Below are 17,951 nucleotides of genomic sequence, written 5' to 3'. Positions count from 1 at the left end.
GAGCGCTGGCGCCATTGCTGAGTCAGCAATCACCGCTTCTTTCGTTTCTGCACGCACGGAGCAACACTGGTTGCGTTTGTAGCACGTCTTTATTCCATGTCTGCAGCCTATCTAGCGACAGAGCGCCGCGTGGCCATCGAGGCCGTGCAGGCCGCGTGCTCGATCACGACCAAGGTATTCCAGAGCCTCGTGTCGAGCGAGTCGATCACGAAGAAGGACAAGTCGCCCGTGACGATCGGCGACTACAGCGCACAGGCGGCCGTGAACGAGGTGCTCTCGAAGCACTTTCCCGATGACGGCATCGTCGGCGAGGAGGACTCGAACGACCTGCAGGGCGAGTCCGGCGCAGAGATGCGCGGCAAGGTGTCGCAGCTCGTGAACGATGCGCTGCTCGCCCACGACCAGGTCAAGGCGCCCCTCTCGGACACGCAGCTCCTCAACGCGATCGATCTCGGATCATATGCAGGCGGCGCGTCGAAGCGTACGTATCCTGGCTAACGCAGGCTTCTGGGCGCTCGACCCGATCGACGGCACCAAGGGCTTCCTGCGCGGCGGCCAGTACGCCGTGTGCCTTGCGCTGCTGGTCAACGGCCGCGTGGAGCTGGGCGTGATGGGCTGCCCCAACCTGCCGCTGGACCCGTCACAGCCGAAGCCGGCGGACGGCGAGATCCGCGCCAAGGACATTCCCGGCCTCGGCGCCATGTTTGTCGCTGTGCGCGGCCAAGGCGCGTTTATGGTACGTCGCGAGGCTAATGCAGCGTTCCATCGAGGGCGACCAGGTGAAGGAGACGCCGATCCACATGCGCGACCTTCACGGCGACTTTGCCAAGGCCGTCTTTTGCGAGTCGGTCGAGGCTGGCCACTCGTCGCTCGGCACAAACGCGCGCATCGCCGAGCTGCTCGGCATGTCCAAGGACAAGTCGGTGCGCATGGACAGCCAGGCAAAGTACGCGAGCATTGCGCGCGGTGACGGCGACGTGTATCTGCGCCTTCCCGTCGGCGACGGCACCTACCAAGAAAAGATCTGGGTACGTTTTCTCGCTCATGACAGGACCACGCCTCGGGTGTCGTGCTTGTCGAAGAAGCCGGCGGAAAAGTGTCCGACATTGCCGGCCGCCCCCTTGACTTTAGCCGGGGACGCACGCTCAGCGGCAACCGCGGCGTGATCGCGTGCCTCGATCAGATGCACCCCGAGCTTACCGCTGCCGTAGCCAAGGCGCTCACCGAAGAGGGCCGCGATGCGCTCCTCGCGCCCCCTGCGTAGATTCCCTCCACATCGAACACGATGAGTGCGCCCAAGTATGCTGATCTGCTGCCGCCCTCGTGGAAGACGACGGTGACTGCCTGGCTTGAGGAGGACTGCCCCTCGTTTGACTGGGGCGGATATGTGGTTGGCGAGGCGCCGCGCAGTGCGACGCTCCTGTGCAAGGACGAGGTGCGTGGCCGGACTAATGCAGGGTGTGCTCGCAGGTGTGCCGTTTGTGAATGCCGTCTTTGCCGAGCTCGGGTGCACGTACGTGTCGCAGCTAATGCAGGGTCTCGTGGAACTTTGAAGAGGGTCACTTTTTCACCGCCGCGGACAACGTGCCCGGCACGCCGGCCGGCAAGGTCAAGGTCGCCGCGGCGCACGTTAAGGGCCCAACGCGCAACCTGCTGCTCGGCGAGCGTGTCGCGCTGAACACGCTTGCGCGGTGCTCGGGCATCGCGACGGCGTACGTACCTGTGCTAACGCAGCTCGCGCCGCTTGCTGGACGCGGCCCGCGCGGCCAACTACCGCGGCATCGTCGCCGGAACGCGCAAGACCACGCCCGGTTTCCGCCTCGTGGAAAAGTACGGAATGATTGTCGGCGGCGTCGACGCGCACCGCTACGACCTGAGCAGCATGGTGATGCTCAAGGACAACCATGTGTGGAGCACGGGCTCTATCACCAACGCGGTGCGTACCGCGCGCAGCGCTGCGGGCTTCTCGCTGCGGATCGACGTCGAGGTGCAGTCGTTCGAGGAGGCGGAAGAGGCGATCCGCGCGGGTGCCGACGTCGTGATGCTCGACAACATGGTCGGCGACGTGTTGGTGGACTGTGCCAAGACGCTCAAGGAGAAGCTCGGTACTGAGCACCGTTTCCTGCTCGAGAGCAGCGGTGGGATTACGCTCTCCAACCTCGCCGAGGAGTCGCACATCGATAACGGTACGTGCCGTGGCTTACGCAGCGATCGACATCATCAGCACCAGCGCTATCCACCAGTCGACGCAGCATGTCGACTTTAGTCTGAAGATCGACCACTAGCTACGTAGCTACTTGCCAGCGACCATCGACGTGAGAATGTCGGAGAGAATGCGGGGGATCTCGCGTGTATCAGGCGCGATGAACGCACGGCCAGGCAGCGCCTTGACCGCGTTCACCGCCTCGGGGCCTTTGTCGATAAAGATGATCGCCGACTTGACCTTGTCGTCACTCTTGAGCGCGTGGCCAAGCTGGTCGACAGTGATGTGGTAGCGCGCGAGGTTTGCATCGGAGATGGCAATGACAAAGTAGTCGTCGTTCTCCTCCTTGCGCACATCCTTGACCGACTGCTCGATACACTCCACCGTGTTGTCGCCCGAGAAGCAGAAGCGTGTGTGCGTCACGAGGTCACGGAGGATGCGGAAGCGGTCACCATCCGTGCGCGGCATCTGGCCGAGCTTGATCAGGGGAATGACCTTGGTGTCGCCCGAGTGCGCGACCATGTCAAAGGCAAAGCGCGAGGGGTCGACGCGCTTCATCGCTTCCATGATCATCATCGCCGTCTCGACCTCACGGCCGAGGCGCCCGTCAAACTGCATGTGGTACATCGACGCAGAGGCGTCGAGCACGATGCGGATGCGCTTCGGCTTCATCTGCGGCGCACCAATCTCCGGCGGCGCTTCTTGGCGGCGCTTGAAGATGGCACGCTCGCCGACAAGGCCGTCGCTCAAACGGCGCTCGTCGAGCTGGCCTTCTTGCTGGCGCACCATCCACTTGCGCTCGTGCTCGTTCGCTGCAAGTGCGTTCAGCACATTGGCAAGGTGCTGGACCTGCGCCGCGACCTGCTTCTGGATGCGCAAGAGGTACTCGGCCTCGTCGGCATCCAGACGGTCGCTCGCAAGCTTCTCCTCAAGCGCCTTTTTCGCCATCGCGCGCGCCTCGTTCTGGATGTGCTCCGGAACCTGCTTCTTGAGCTCGTCGGGGATCTGGTGGATCTTGTGGCCCTTGAAGACACGCTCCGCACCACCGCGACCACCGAGACCGGCCGTGTCGCGACCGCCCGTGCCGCCACGGAAGGTGTTGCCACCGACGTGCACCTCGTTGTCCTCGACACCCTCCTTGGGGCGCTCAAGGTCCGTGTCGCCGGGCGGGTCGTATTCGACACGCTTCGGGCCCTCGGCGGCCTTCTCGGCGGCCTTGGCGCGCAGCGTCTCGAGACTCAGGTCGCCGACCTTGAGGCCGCGGCGCGCAAACGTCTCGGTGACGAGCTTCATCGCCTCGGGGCGGTGCAGGTCAAAGGCAAGCATGTTGAGCATCACCTCGCCCAGCGGCTCCTGGGGGTACTTGTTCAGGTGGCGCACAATATGGATCAGCTCACGCAGCGAGTAGGGGTGGTTGATGAGATCCTCCTCAAACGCAGCGCGCAGGTCCTGGAAGGCAAGCACCAGCTTCTCAATGAGGCGCCGGTCGACGTTCGGCGCCATGCGCTCCAGCAGCTCGATCTCGGACGCCGCATCGGGGTTCGCGACGGCGTACGAAGAGAAGCCCTCGCCGACGACATCCGTAAAGGTGTTGCCCAGGAACGGCCAGCCGGGACGGTTGGCAAGCAGAACGAGGCGGAAATCGGGGTGCACTTCGATCGCCTCCGGCACGCCCGAGCCGTACGGAACGACGCGGCGGCCATCGGGCAGCGTAAGTTCGCCACGCTCCGCGAGCGATTTGAACACGGCCGAAACCGAGGCGGAGCACTTGTCCACCTCGTCAACCACAATCACACGGCCGTGGCGCACGGCACGCACGAGCGGCGAGTCGGAGTACTTCAGCTGGCCGTCCTCGAGGTAGGCACGCTGCAGGAGCTCGCCGACCGTCGAGTCGCGGTTCATTTGGATGTACTCGCGCGGACGGTCAAGCAGCTCGAGCGTCTGGTCGATAATCTTGTTCTTACCCGTGCCCTGCGCGCCCATGAGCAGGAGGTGTTCGCCCAGGATCACGAGATCCTGCACGAACGAGTAGATAAGCGTCGACTGCTGCGCGTTGTGGAAGAACGAGCCGTGGGCGTTCGGCACAAGCGACTCGCCGTCGTGGTCGAGCTTGCGCCAGTCGTAGCGGGGCACCGACAAGAGCTTTTGGCCGTCGGCCTTGAAGAAGGACAGTGTGCTGTCCGCCGTGTCGACCTTGGGCGGCTGCACGACCAGCTTCGGGATGTACTGGAACGCGCCTTCGTAGCCGTGCGGTACGATGCGGCAGTCGATCAGCATCGCGTGCAGGACCTCGCGCACGGTCTTGGGCAAAAAGTCGGCGAGCTGGTTGCGCCAAATGAGCGAGTACATGTCCGTGCCGGGGAAGTGCGCGAGGCGGTTCGCAAAGCGCAGCAGCTGGCGCGTGCCGAGGCGGCGCGCCTTGTGCAGACCGACGTTGGGGTCCGCGCTCTCGCTGCGGTAGCGCTTCGCAAAGGCGAGGAGCATGTCGATGTGCGTCGGGTCGCACTCGGTGCGCTTTGCCAGCACGCTGCGCTCCTCCTCCTCCTGCATCGGCGGCGCAGCGACCGTAGCAAACATCGCGGCGACGCTCTCCGTGAGCCACTGCTGCGCGTTCGGCGCAGTGACAATGATGCGCAAGTTGCGCGCCATCGGGCACACTTTGCCGTCCTCGAGGTGGATCGGCGTAGAGTCCTCCGGCGCGAGCGTAAGGCGCGTGCCGTCCCAAAGCTCCAGCTCGCGGTCCTCGGCGAGGCGCTCGAGACTCTCGATGGTCACGCCCAGCACGTCTGCACCGGCGAGGTGCACCAGCGTGCCGTTCAGCGCGGCGCTCGTCAGCGGCGCCGGGCGCCAGACCGTCGCACCGTCCGGTGTCGTGGCACGGCGCATGATCAGCTCCGAGCCACCGACGTCCTTCCACAGCCAGATTGTCTCGACGGGGTAACCAAGCAGTGCACCAAAGAGCGAAATGCACACCGACTTGGACGACGAAGCCTGTGCACGCACGCCCGCACCGTCGAGCGACGCGGGAACGAGGTTGATGTCGCGGCCAAGCGCGTGCATCTGCAGCATCGTCGAGAGCACGGCAGTGACACGCGGCGTGAGCTGGACCTCGGTAAACTTTTGCTCGAGCTCCTCGACGCTGACGAGCGGCTGCGGACCGCACGGCGCCTCGATCGCAACGGGCGTACCGTGCAGGATATGCGCAAAGTGCAGACGCGCACGCGTCTCACTCAGGCGCTCGATCGAGGTGATGCGGAAGCCGAGCAGGCCCGCGCCCTGCTCGTACGTCGACGAGCATCCGTCGCCGACGCCCGACTCGAGGGCGAGGCGCGTAAGCATCTCGCGCAGCACCTTTTGCTTGTCGGCGGCCATCTCAAGGAGGGCAGGATACGCGGCCGACAGCAGTGCCAGCGTCGGCTGGGCCATGGGGGGCAGCGCGCCTTCGGGCTGCGGCGCCTTGCGCGGCACCGGGCGCGCCGGTGCGTCCGTGTTGGGCAGAGTGCCCGTGTTCTTCTTCTCCTTCTTCTCCTCGGGCACCGCGTCCGAGGTCGGGAGGGATGCGAGTGTATCTTGCGGGGGGAAGAGGATGCTCAGATCACGCAGGAGCGGCAGCGCCGTCGACGGGACGTGCGGCAGCTGCTCGGTCGTCGGCAGGTGGCCGGTGCGCTGCGTGACGTCTGCGTGCGCCTGCACCAGCGCGGAAAACTGTCCCCAGCGGCTGAGCAGCTCGGAGGAGTGCGCGCCACAGGCGCTCGTGTGTGGCGGCAGCTGCGGAAAGACGGTTCCCTCGACCCAGCGCGCCTGGAAACGCGAACGGAACGGCGGGTCGAGCGGGTGGCCCTTGTACGGCGGCACCGGCAGGCCAAGGCAAAAGACGCGAAAGTCGGGGTGCACCGGCACGAAGCGGGCGTGCTCTGCGCTGCTTTCGTCGCGCTTGGTAAAGCGCTCTGCCGGCACGAGCTGCGTGCCGTCCGGCAGATTGTGTTCGCGGTTCTCGAGGATATTGTTGAGCACCGGCATCACGCCACGCTCCGCACGCTCGATGCCCTCGAGGAGCAAAATGTGGCCGTTCTTCATCGCACGGACGACCGGCCCGTCATCGTAGCGTAGGTTTCCGCCCGCCTCGAGCGAGCGCTGCTGCAGCAACTCTGCCTCGCCAATGTCGCGGTGCAGCGACACGTACTCGACCGGCACCTGGATCAGCGCGGCAAACGTCTGGCACAGGCGGCGGGTGTACGGGCCGGGGGGCGCCGCGAGGAAGACGTCCTGGCGCAGCTGCCACTTTTTGCCCAAGAACTCGAGGTGCTCAAGCACGAGCGCATCCTCGATGTCGAGCAGCAGGCGCTGGGGCGGAATGCGCTCCGGCGCATCCGGGGCGACCAGCGGAATGGCCACATTCGGGCCCAGGCGCAGCGTCCCGAGCGAGTCCGGCGGCGCGTTGCTGCCGGGACGCGCGGCCGTCGCCTCTAGCTTTGCACCACTCTGAAAGTGGCGCACCAAAGAGTGCAGGCGGTTCTTACTCGCGCCAACCATGACACTTCGCCAAGCTACGCCACGACGGAGCATGCACCGGTGCGCCGGTGGCCGGTGCGCAGCTGACTAAGCTCGGCCGACCGCGGGTGTTCCCTCCCAGCGATGGCGGCGGAGCGGGCGATGGCGCGTGCGCATCCCGAGCCGCTCGCGGCAAGCGCGTCGACGATTCAAAGCGACCCTCCTGATATGGAAGATGACGCGAGCAGCGCCTCGGATGGGGCGTCCGCACTCGCAGGCCAGCGGCACGGCGCGCTGCTGCAGCCAGAGGTGGAGGACTGGATGCTGCTCGAGTCGCCGTACATGACGCACTGGAGCAACAAGCGGCACACGACGAACGGCGACCCCCGCGCGCGCAAGACGCGTGATCTGCCAGACTGGCGCATGCGTGAGCGCCTGCGCACGGTGACGGCGGCGCTCGTGATGTGCCTCAATATCGGCGTGGACCCGCCGGATGTAAGCAAGACCAACCCCTGTGCCAAGCTGATCTGCTGGATGGATCCCGAGTCGCTCGATGCGAGCAAGGCACTCCCGGCGATTGGGCGCAACCTGCAGGTGCAGTTTGAGACGCTCAGCATGAAAACGCGCTACAAGCAGTACCTCGACCCGATTGTCGAAGAGACCAAGCGCTTTTGCACCAACCTGCGGCGCACCGCCAAGGACGAGCGGGTGCTGTTCTACTATAATGGCTACGGCGTGCCAAAGCCCACGCCGGGCGGCGAAATCTGGGTGTTTAACAAGGCCTACACGCAGTACATTCCCCTCACACTGTATGACCTCCAGACCTGGCTGGGGTCGCCGTGCATCTACGTGTGGGACACGAGCGCGGCGGGCAACATCATCGCCAACTTCCACCGCCTCGCCGAGGCGCGCGCAGAGGAAGAGGCGAAAATCGCGCTCAGCGAGGGACGCGACCCGCCGCCGCTGCCGAACGCCGACGGGATCACGATCGACGCGCATGGCGAGGAGCAGTTTCCGCTGCGCGAGTCGATCCACCTCGCTGCGTGCGGCGCAGACGAGGTCCTGCCGATGAACCCGGATTTGCCGGCGGATCTCTTTACGTGCTGCCTCACGTCCCCGATCGAAATTTCGCTGCGCTGGTTCGTGCTGCAGAACCCGCTGCCGAGTGCACTCAATGTCGATATGGTAATGAACATTCCCGGCCGGCTGCAGGACCGCCGCACGCCGCTCGGCGAGCTCAACTGGATCCTCACGGCGGTGACGGATACGATCGCATGGACTGTGCTGCCCCGCGCGCTCTTTCGCCGCTTCTTCCGCGACGATTTGATGGTCGCTGCGCTGCTGCGCAACTACCTGCTTGCCGAGCGCATCATGCGGTTCTACCACTGCACGCCGATGAGCCACCCCAAGCTGCCGGCGACGCACAACCACCCCTTGTGGGACTCGTGGGACCTCGCGGTGGACCAGTGCCTGGCGCAGCTCCCGACGCTCCTCGCCAAGGAGCAGGCGCGTGTGGACGCGGCCAACGGCGGCGATCCGATGCCGCCGCACCTCGCGGCGTTTGAATACCACCACAGCTCGTTCTTCAGCGAGCAGCTAAAAGCGTTCGAGGTCTGGCTCTCGCAAGGCGACGTGAGCCGCCGTGCGCCGCGCCGGCGTGTGCGCCACTTTCCGGCGGTGGACAAGTCACAGGAGGGGACGCGCAGCGCGTCCGATGCTGCCGCCGCCGCCGCCGATGCAGCCGCGCTGGAGGAGGAGAGCGAGGAGGAGGACGCGCCGTTCGAGCACGATCCTCCCAGCCAGCTCCCGATCGTGCTCCAGGTGCTCTTGTCGCAGGTGCACCGCCTGCGTGCGCTGATCCTCCTTTCGCAGTTTTTGGACTTGGGCCCCTGGGCGGTGAACCTTGCGCTGAGCATCGGCATCTTTCCGTACGTGCTCAAGCTTTTGCAGAGCCCGGCGGCGGACCTCAAACCCGTGCTCATCTACATTTGGGCGCGCATCCTGGCTGTGGACCACAGCTGTCAAGTGGACCTGCTTCGTGATAATGGCTACATGTACTTTGCCGCGGTCCTCTCCCCGTTCCAAAACGGCGGCAGCGGCGCGTGGGCCGGCAGCGCGAATGGCTCGCTTCCGATCCCCAACGTGTCGGAGCACCGTGCAATGTGCGCATTTATCATCGCCGTCTTTTGCCAAGACTTTGCCCCGGGCCAGGACGCGTGTCTGGAGACGGACGTGATGGACAGCTGCCTCGAGCACCTCGAGGACGACGACTTCCTCTTGCGGCAGTGGTCTGCGCTGTGCCTCGCGCAGCTGTGGGACGCGAGCGATGCGGGCAAGTCGCGTGCGATCGCCAAGGACGCACACGGCAAGCTGTGCTGCCTCTTGAGCGATGCGTCGCCCGAGGTGCGTTCCGCGATGCTCTTTGCGCTCGGCGTGCTGCTCGGCACGAGCGCCTCGGCGCACGACCCGCTCGATGCGAATACCAGCGCGCATCCGCGCCGCGAGCCGCGTGCGCACGGCGACCGGCGCGAGTGCATCGGCACTGGCTCCATGACGGGCCTCGCCCCGAGCCGCCAGCGCAGCCTCGAGGTCGGGATCGGGATCGCGATGCTCTCGTCCGCATCCGACTGCTCGCCGCTCGTGCGCAAAGAGCTCGTCGTGACGCTCAGTGCGCTGGCCGCCAACTACGAGGGCTTCTTTGTCTTGGCCGCATACATGTACTATGCGCGCGACCAGGACAAGGCAGCGAGCGCCGGCTTCTCCACGTCTCCGTCGCGCATCTCGGCAGACGTGAACCAGCGCGTGGAGTACGAGGAAAAGCTCCTCGCATCCGTCTTTTCGGCCGTGCTCGAGCGCGGCGAGGACGTGACGCAGGAAGACATTGCGAATGTCCCCGCGTTCCTCTCGCTGTTTGTCACGCTGCTCGACCTGAGCGTCGATCCCCACGTGGAAGTCGCGTCACTCGCGGCGACTGTCGTCGACCGGATCCTCGCGACGGTGGTCGAGAGCGGTCTGCTCGATGCGCCGGACAGTGTGCTGCGGGTCCTGGCGCCTGGCGACCTTGCCGCGCCGCACACCGTGCCGACGCGCCTCGTCGACGGCCAGCCCAAGAAGGAGACGCGCCCGGCAGACGAGCCGCGCGCGCCAAGCACGCCGCGGCACTCGGCCTTTTCGCGGACGGTGACCGCGCTGCGCTCGCTCGGTGGCTATACTGGCCCTACGTCGCCGCGCACGTCGGTCGATACGAGCGACGAGCGCAGCACTGTCACAGTAGCGGGCCCCAAGATGCAGGTCGCCGACGAGCCGCAAAAGGTGACGTATGCAGCGTACGCCTCGCCGTACGGCCCGACCGAGGCGCGGCGCCCTGGCCCGCGCTCGCGCTCGCCACTGCACGTCGACGTGGCGCTCGCGACGCTGCTTGCCGCGGACCTGCACCGCCTGAGCACGCGTGCGTCCGAGGACGACGGCGCGCGTCCCCCCCTGCGCGACACGCTCCCCCTCAAGAGTCGCCTGTTTGCATGGTGCAGCGAGTACTTTACCGAGCCGCAGATGAAGTCTGCCGAGGCCGACGAGCCCGGCAGCGTGCAGTACAACCGCCAGACGTGGCGGCGGCAGCGCAGCGAGCAGTACGTCGCCGAGGCGGTCGAGCAGAGTATCGGTGCGGACCTTGCGCGGTGGTCGCAGCCGATCGGCACGCTGCAGGTCGCCTCGCCCCCGTCGCTGCTTGCCTTTCACGAGTTTGAGAGCGTGCTGGTGACTGCGAGCGAGCACAACCTCGTGTCTGTCTACGACTGGGACGAGAAGCGTGTCTTGCGTTCGTTTGCAAACAGCAACCGCCCCGGCACGGATATCACGTCGCTGGCGTTTATCAACGAAGAGGTGAATGCGCTGCTGCTCACCGGCTCGGCGGACGGTGACGTGCGCATCTTCCGCACGTACGACTGCCCGTCGCACATGAACCACGGCCCCCAGCTTGTGAGCGCGTTCCGTGCGCTCCCGGACCTGATCCGCTCGAAATACCCCAGCGGCCTGCGCGTCGCGTGGCAGCAAGTGAGCGGGCGCCTGCTTGCTGCCGGCGACTCGCGCCTGATCCGGACGTGGGACGCGCACCGCGAGCTGTGCATCGCCGATATCCCTACGCACGCAAGCAGCTGCACGACGTCCATCTCGTGCGACAGCGAGCTGGGGCACCTGTTTGTCGCCGGCTTTGGCGACGGGTCGATTGGTGTGTACGACCAGCGGAACCCCCCCGCGTCGAGCATGGTGCGTCTCTGGGAGGAGCACAATGCATGGGTGCAGACCGTGCACCTGCAGAAGCACGGTAACCGCGAGCTGCTCTCGGCGAGCGTCGACGGCGAGGTGCGCGTGTGGGACATCCGCGCGCGCTCGTCGCTGCAGCAGACGTGCCTCACGCCGCAGCTCGGCGGGACGCTCTCGAGCTTTGCCGTGCACGAGCGCATCCCCGTGTACGCCGCGGCGGCGACGCCGCATCCCGCCGGGCAGTCGTACGCCCAGGCGGTGCAGATGGGCACTATCGACGGGCTGCGCACGCTCGGCCGTCCGTTCCAGCGGACGCTGCATTTTCCCGCGCACCACCTCGGCTACCGCACGCCGCGCCTGTCGCCGCCATCGGCGTACTCGCCCGCGACGTCGCTCGTCGCCTTCCACCCCCAGCACCCGATCGTCGCGTACGGCGGTATGGACCATGTATTGGAGCTGCGGCGCTATGTAGGACAGTAGGCACACGCCGCATGCAGCGACGTTTGCTCGTCGGACGTGAGGAACGGCGCCAGGTCCTGGGGCGTGCGCGCCAGCGCCTGCGCCAGCACCGGCAGCCGGTCGAGCTCGGCGATGCGCGCAAAGCCCGGCAGCGCCGCACACGGCACAAGGTACGGCGGGTCGGCCGGCGACTCGTCGTCCCCGAGGCCCAACTCAAAGATATCGTCGAGGAAGGCCATACGCCGCTCCTCGCGCGCAGCGTCGAGCTGGTTCGCCTCCTCGTCGTCCTCCCAGCCCTCGTCGCCGTCGCCTTCCTCGACGGCATGCGCAACGTCCTTTGCGTGCTCCTTTTGGTCGTGCTGCGACTGCCAGTCGTGCAGGAGGATCTGCACGATGCGCACACGCGCGGGGATCTGTTCGTACAAATCCGCCGACTTGGCCTTGGAGCGCGTGATGATGGCTGGGTGAGTGTGGTTACGTACTGTTGTCTGCCGACGCACGCACTGCGCCATTGGTCGTGAGCGTGTCGAGCTCCGCCGGCCAGTGCTCCAAGAGGCGCGCCAGCGCAAGGGTATTCAGGTTGCCGACCGAGCGGCCGATCGCCATCTCGGCGTGCTCGAGCCACTTGGCCACGACGACACGCAGCGCGTTCGCCTCGCCGTGCACCGTCGCGACATCGACGTGGCCAAGGAGACCGATCACGTCGGTCGTGTGCTCCGCAAAGAGGTACGTGAGGGGGAACAGCAACGCCATCGCCGCGTCCACCGACGTGGCCGTCGCGAGCTTCGCCGCGAGCGCACGTACGAGGCCGGGCATCACCGCGCCGAGGCCCGCCATCGACGAGCCGTGCGCGCCGGCTTGGAGAAAGAGCGTGACGAGCAACACGCCGAGCGGCATGCTGCACGCAGCCTCGTCCATCTGCAGCTGCTCCTGCACGATGCGCAGGATGAGCCCGAGTGCGTCGACGCCCTCGCCATGCCACGCCAGCATGTCCTCGGCGCGCTTTTGCCACAGGAGCGTCAGGCAAAAGAGGAGGCTTTGCGACGCCTCCAGGTCCGAGCCCCGCAGCAGGTACTGCGCGGCGGGCGGGAGAAAGTGCGGCACGGCGCCGTCGAGCGCGGCCGCCTCGGCGCTCGCCAGGACGCTGCGCGCAAGCGCCGCGGCGCTCGCACCGAGTCCCTCGCCCCGCTCGTCCTCCTGCAGCGCCTGTGCCGCGATCTCGAGCGCCAGACGCACCGTGGCATTCGCCGCGCTGCGGATGCGCACGAGCGACTCGAGGAGCGCCGCGATGGAGATCTCGACCTGGGGATCCATCGAGTGCGTGCGCCATGCACTGAGCGCGGCACGCGCGACGTCGACAAGCACCGGCGCGTCGCCCTCCGCAAACTTGGCACCCGAGAGCGCCGCCTCGATCGCGTCCATGATGAGGACGAGCGGCGAGCCGGTCGCCTGGAGAAGGAGCGGCCCCAGCTCCTGGAGGATGGCCTGTGCGTCGCTCGTGCTCAGCGACTCGCTCAGCTGCGCAAAGTTGCGCACCGCACGCACTGCCGAGAGCTTGACGTGGAGCGGCGCCTCGGCGTCCGGCGCGTGCAGCACCTGTATCGCCGCGGCAAACACCTCGCGCCCAAACGAGGCGCCGAGGTCGCCGACGTACTGCGACACAAACACAAAGCTGCGCCCCCGCAAGAAGGACGGCGTACTGGGCGCGAGATTCGGTACCGCGAGCTCGTGCACAATCGCCGTGGGCTGGAAAAAGGGGACGTCCATCGTCTCAACCACCTCCTCAATCAGGTTGTGCATGTTGCCGACGAGCATCAGCGTCGCTTCCGGGAGCTTCCACCAGGTTCCGTCAGCTGCGCGGCGCGTCGCAGCGAGGCGCTGCACCTCGGTGACGAGCGTCGGCAGCGCACGCAGCGTCGGCAGCGGGTACACGTCCAGGAGCTGGTCGAGCAGGTCGGCGGTCGAGGTGCGCAGCGTCACAAGCATGTTTTCTTCGTCGTCCTCCTCGACAAACGCCGACGGGTCGTCGACAAACGTCTCTTCGTCCTCGCGCGTGATCTGTGCAAAGGTCGCGAGCGCCTCGACGAGCTGCGCAAAGGCAGGCGTCGCCGCGCCGTCGCCGCCGGTGCCGCCGGAAATGAGCAGCTCGCGCATGGACGGCGTCTCGAGCGTCTCGGAAAAGAAGGAGAGCGTGGTCATGGCCAGCGCGGCAATGCCAGACACGACGTCCGAGTCGCCCTCGGGCGCCGGCGGCTCCTCGTATCGCGGCTCTTCCACGAGATCCACGCTCGAAAAGAGCGGCGCGAGCGCCTCGAGGTTCGCGAGGCACACACCCAGCACCTCGGTGCCCCGCACGCCAAAGTGCCTGCGGAAGCGCGATGCGACGCCGAGCGTGCGGATCACCTCGCGGCGCAGGCCAAGCTCCTCCCACGTCGCCGCGTCGGCCCAGTTGGCCTGTGCATAAAACGCGGGATCGAGCATCGCCTGCAGCGCCTCGAGCCACGGGGGCAAGTAGTGGTCGACAGCCTGCTTGACCATATCAGCGTAGGCATCGCGCACAGTGTACAGTGACGTGAGGCACTGCCGAAAGACCAGCACGCAGCGCGCCTTAGTGTGCGCCGAAAACGCCGCGCTCGTGTCGCTGAGGATGCTCTGCAGCAGCGGAATAAACTCCTTCGAGACCACCAGCAGCTGGTTCTCGTCGAGCTCGCTCTGCACAAAGTCCGCGAGGAACTTCATCGCACCGTGCACCTTGTCCGCCGCGCGCGGGTCGCTCGATGCGTACGCGCCCAAATCCTTTTGCAGCTCAGGCAGGAGCTCGGGAAAGTGGTCTGGAAAGTCGCAGCTGCCAATGATCGACAGGAGCTGCGCGGCGAGGAGGCGCACCTTGCGCCCCGCGTCGCCGAGGGCCTGGAGGAGGAGCGTGTGAACCGCGTGCTTGGCGTCGGGCGGCACGGCGCCGTCCCCCCCCTCGCCAACGCTCTTGGCCGTGCGCAGGTGCTCCTCAAAAAAGATCGACCAGCGCTCGTACACGTACTTTTTGAGCGCGATGCCCGCCGCCTGGCGGATGGGAAGGGCAGTCGCGTCCGAGGCAAAGACCTGCGCGAGCTCCACGCCAAACGCGCCGCTCGCATCGTTACGTGGGTAGGCACGCTGCTGCAGCGCCTGCTCTGCGTCGCTGCGCAGGTTCTGCGCGCTAGAGAGCGAGTGCTCCAGGCATTGCACGAGCGCGTCCATAGTAGCGCGTCGTGTTGCTTAGCAAATCACGTGGGGCCCTGGCGAGGTGCGAGCGAGGAGGTCGCCGGTCGCGCGCAGTGGCGTGTCGCGCTCAGGGCGTCTCGGCAAGAGCATGTAGGAAACTATGGCGAGTATGGCAGGTAGTTCGATCGTGGTGGCGCGGCGCGACGCCGCGACGTGATTGAGCCCTCGTCGCAATTTGTATCTTTTTTTTTTTTTTGACCGAGGCTCCTGGCGCAATTGTCTTGGCTTCGCAGCCTATGCGACGCACCGAGCCGAGATTGGTTTGCGTCGCGGGCCGCGGTTCGTCCTGTGCCTGGCCTCGACGCTAGTTCCGAATCTCCGATGCACCTGTGCCCGCCTTCCACAGCGTGCATATCACGTGCGAGTCCCTCCCAGCTGGGAAAATTTTCTAGCCGCGTGCCGGAAGAATCGGTTGGAACTTTACAAGTGCAATCGTCCGACTCGGCGACTCGTTTGGGACGCCGCGCAAGACAAGCTTGGGACGTACTGGACGACAGACGACTTTCTCTACACTTCACTGTACACAATGACGACCGAGTTTTTCCAAGCTAGCCAACAAGGTGACGTGGCCGTTGTGCGCCAGCACCTCGAGCAGAACCCCGCTTTGGCCGGTGCGCGTGGTACGTACCTTTTGCTCACCCAGACGCCTCGAACGCCACCGCATTGACGCACGCCGCACAGCTCGGCCACACGGAAGTGGTGCGTGAGCTCCTGGCACACAGTACGTCTCTCCCTACTAACCCAGACGCCGACCCCCGCGTCGCCCAGGCCCTCGTTTCGCCTTCGGACACCAACGCCGAGGCGCTCGCGATCCTCCGTGAGGCTGCGCTGCACGCCGATACGCGCCTTGCAAACGGCGACAGCCCCAAGCCCACCCAGCAGAGCGAGTCGCAGGACGGCGCGAATGCCAACCTGCCGCCGCCCGAGGTCGCCCGCATGATCCCGTGCCGCTTCTTCCCCAACTGCCGCTACGGCGACCGCTGCCTCTTTCAGCACCCCACCGGCCAGATGATGGCTCCGCCGCAGGGCGGCCAGCCGATGTTCTTCCCCGGCCCGAGCGGCATGCCCTTCTCCGGCCCTGGCCCGTACGGCGTGCCCCCGCCGCCGTTTGTGGACATGAACCACCCCATGTTCCCGATGCACTACGGCGCGAACGGCATGCCGTTCTACCCCCAGCAGCCGATGCCTGCGCCTGATGCCGCGACCGAGTCGGGCGACGACAAGGCAGCGCCCCAGACGGCCGACGTGCCCACCGACGCCGACGTGGACGCTCTCGCAAACAGCATGGATACCCTCGGCAGTGCTCCGGACTCGGACAATGCCGCTTCCGCCAGCGCCACTCGTGCCACCCGCAACTCCTCGAAGAACAAGAACGCCAAGACCACCCGCAATGACAGCACCAACGCCTCGCAGCGCGGCCGTACCAACAACGGCAGCCGCCCGTCGTGTGCTTTCTTCGCCCGCTCCGCCTGCCGCTACGCCAACGACTGCCGCTTCCCCCACATCCTTCCTGATGGCACCGACGCACGAACTCTCCCCAACGAGGACGGCAAGACCAAGGCCGCCCCGCCCCGCCGCGCGCAGAGCAGCGCCGCAGCCGACCGCGCTACGGACGCGCCCGACTCGCCGAACGCCGCCAGCGGCCAAGGTAAAAAGACCAGCCAGGCCCGCAACGCCCGCGCCTCGAGCGCCAACAGTGCGCGCGGCAAGGGTGCGCGCCGCGGCGCTGCGCCCACGCACGCCGGCCGCAAGACGGTGCAGCGCGTGCCGAACAGCGACGAGTTCCCCGCGCTCCCCGGCGGTGCCCGCCCCGAGTCGAGCGACGCGACGCCGAACGAGTCGGACGCCGAGGCGAAGCCTGCTACCAAGGCCAACTTTTCCGCGATCCTGAGCGCGCCTGCGCCCCCCAAGGCGCCCAAGGCCAAGTCGCCCGAGCGCGAGGAGGCGCCTGCGCCCGCTGCTGAGGCGCCCGCTGCTGAGGCGCCCGCTGCTGAGGCGCCCGCGACGCCGTCGCAGGAGAACAACGTCCCTGCGCCGAGCTCGCCCTCGTCGCGCGACTTTGCCGCGGTCGCCGCCTCGTCGCAGCCGAACGCCGTCTCGGCGTAATACCTCATGCGATGCATGCTACAAAAAAAACAAAAAAGTCGCTGCCTTCCCGACACGCATTACGATGCTTCTACGATGCGCGTCGTGCGCGACGCACGTGGACGATGTCGCACGATCGATGTACCATACCCGAAACTTTTTCCGACGTGGGACGAAAACCAAAAAAATACCATCCTTCTTCCTCCACATGGCGCAGGGACCAGGTCGGAGAGCGACCCTCTGACGAGGTCGCGATGGACCGCGCCACGCGCCGCCGATCCGCCTGTGACTGTGCGGAGCGGCCCGACCCGCCTCTTTTCCGACCGCACCCTGTGCTGACCCACGCATATAAACCGCGGTAGTTTATGCCCCCAACCGATACCGTATCGTGGCTCACACGATGCGACCCCCCTCGAGTGCGCCTCCCGAGGCGATGCCCCCCTTCTTTGCGCGCCTTGGCGGAGCAAACAGGCTGCAGATATGTGTGGTGTTGTATATACACGGTTTCCCCTTTGGCACGCAGCCAAGCCATTCGTTTGAGCTGGACTTGCTCGCCCACCTCTCGACGTGGGCGCCGGTCGCGCACGTCGAGCTTCTCCTCTGCCCACAGTCAGGATGGGTGACAGGCGCGCTGGCAAGCTTTGTGCACGAGACGTACGCCCAGGCGGTGCTGGATAGCATGCCCTATGCGCGTTTCTACGGCATCTACCTGTGCATGGAGCTGGTGCACACGCCCGCGACGCTGCGCTTCCGCCTCGCCGAGTGGGGTACCGGGGTGCAGCTCCGTGCGCTCTGGGACATGTCTGCGCGCCCCGCTGGCCTCGCAGAGCTCGTCAGCCAGCACTCGGTGAAGCACCCCCGCGCGTCGCGCCGCGCCAACTTTTCGCTGTCGGTACGTCGCTCGACTCATGCAGCTCGTCGGACAGCTCGCCGCGTGCTACGGCCCGGTGCACCTGCTGGCCGAGGTGTACTATGGCCCGGAGTACGTCGTGGACGTGGACTTTATGCATGTCGAGCACGCACACGCCGCGCTCGCCGCGCTCGCCCCCTTTCAGGCGCAGAGCAACCTTGCGGTGTCGTGGAGTCCGCCGCAGTGTCTCGCCCATGCGATGCGCCCGTCCTACGTCAAGCTGTACCCCATCCAGCCGAAAAACGCCCGCAGCTCGGGTGCCAATAGTGCGTAGGGTATGAG

At 66.3% G+C, this 17,951-nt stretch overlaps 7 protein-coding genes across 7 annotated transcripts; 5 read left to right on the top strand and 2 right to left on the bottom strand.

Annotated features, from left to right (window-relative positions):
• Positions 1–96: 96 nt before the first annotated feature.
• Positions 97–1,264, top strand: MET22 (3'(2'),5'-bisphosphate nucleotidase; the record flags this gene model as incomplete). The annotated part of the gene is made up of 4 exons (XM_060264730.1): positions 97–481; positions 504–736; positions 759–1,028; positions 1,052–1,264. The coding sequence occupies 4 exons, from the start codon at positions 97–99 to the stop codon at positions 1,262–1,264; spliced, it is 1,101 nt and encodes a 366-aa protein (XP_060120713.1).
• Positions 1,265–1,285: 21 nt separating this feature from the next.
• BNA6 (nicotinate-nucleotide diphosphorylase (carboxylating)) lies at positions 1,286–2,285 on the top strand (the record flags this gene model as incomplete). The annotated part of the gene is made up of 5 exons (XM_060264729.1): positions 1,286–1,435; positions 1,458–1,513; positions 1,536–1,712; positions 1,735–2,186; positions 2,209–2,285. The coding sequence occupies 5 exons, from the start codon at positions 1,286–1,288 to the stop codon at positions 2,283–2,285; spliced, it is 912 nt and encodes a 303-aa protein (XP_060120712.1).
• An 8-nt stretch (positions 2,286–2,293) lies between these two features.
• MJAP1_000761 (uncharacterized protein) lies at positions 2,294–6,736 on the bottom strand (the record flags this gene model as incomplete). The annotated part of the gene is made up of 1 exon (XM_060264728.1): positions 2,294–6,736. The coding sequence occupies one exon, from the start codon at positions 6,734–6,736 to the stop codon at positions 2,294–2,296; it is 4,443 nt and encodes a 1,480-aa protein (XP_060120711.1).
• A 102-nt stretch (positions 6,737–6,838) lies between these two features.
• Positions 6,839–11,434, top strand: KOG1 (Target of rapamycin complex 1 subunit kog1; the record flags this gene model as incomplete). The annotated part of the gene is made up of 1 exon (XM_060264727.1): positions 6,839–11,434. One exon carries the CDS (start codon positions 6,839–6,841, stop codon positions 11,432–11,434), a length of 4,596 nt encoding a protein of 1,531 aa, XP_060120710.1.
• Positions 11,435–11,887: 453 nt separating this feature from the next.
• MJAP1_000759 (uncharacterized protein) lies at positions 11,888–14,650 on the bottom strand (the record flags this gene model as incomplete). Its single annotated transcript, XM_060264726.1, has 1 exon — positions 11,888–14,650. The coding sequence occupies one exon, from the start codon at positions 14,648–14,650 to the stop codon at positions 11,888–11,890; it is 2,763 nt and encodes a 920-aa protein (XP_060120709.1).
• A 550-nt stretch (positions 14,651–15,200) lies between these two features.
• MJAP1_000758 (uncharacterized protein) lies at positions 15,201–16,780 on the top strand (the record flags this gene model as incomplete). The annotated part of the gene is made up of 2 exons (XM_060264725.1): positions 15,201–15,294; positions 15,420–16,780. The coding sequence occupies 2 exons, from the start codon at positions 15,201–15,203 to the stop codon at positions 16,778–16,780; spliced, it is 1,455 nt and encodes a 484-aa protein (XP_060120708.1).
• A 379-nt stretch (positions 16,781–17,159) lies between these two features.
• On the top strand, positions 17,160–17,943 carry MJAP1_000757 (uncharacterized protein; the record flags this gene model as incomplete). Its single annotated transcript, XM_060264724.1, has 2 exons — positions 17,160–17,651; positions 17,674–17,943. 2 exons carry the CDS (start codon positions 17,160–17,162, stop codon positions 17,941–17,943), a joined length of 762 nt encoding a protein of 253 aa, XP_060120707.1.
• Positions 17,944–17,951: the final 8 nt, after the last annotated feature.

Source organism: Malassezia japonica, chromosome 1 (assembly GCF_029542785.1).
Source record: "Malassezia japonica chromosome 1, complete sequence".
Classification (NCBI taxonomy): Eukaryota; Fungi; Basidiomycota; class Malasseziomycetes; order Malasseziales; family Malasseziaceae; genus Malassezia; species Malassezia japonica.
This window is presented reverse-complemented; position numbering and strand designations above follow the sequence as displayed.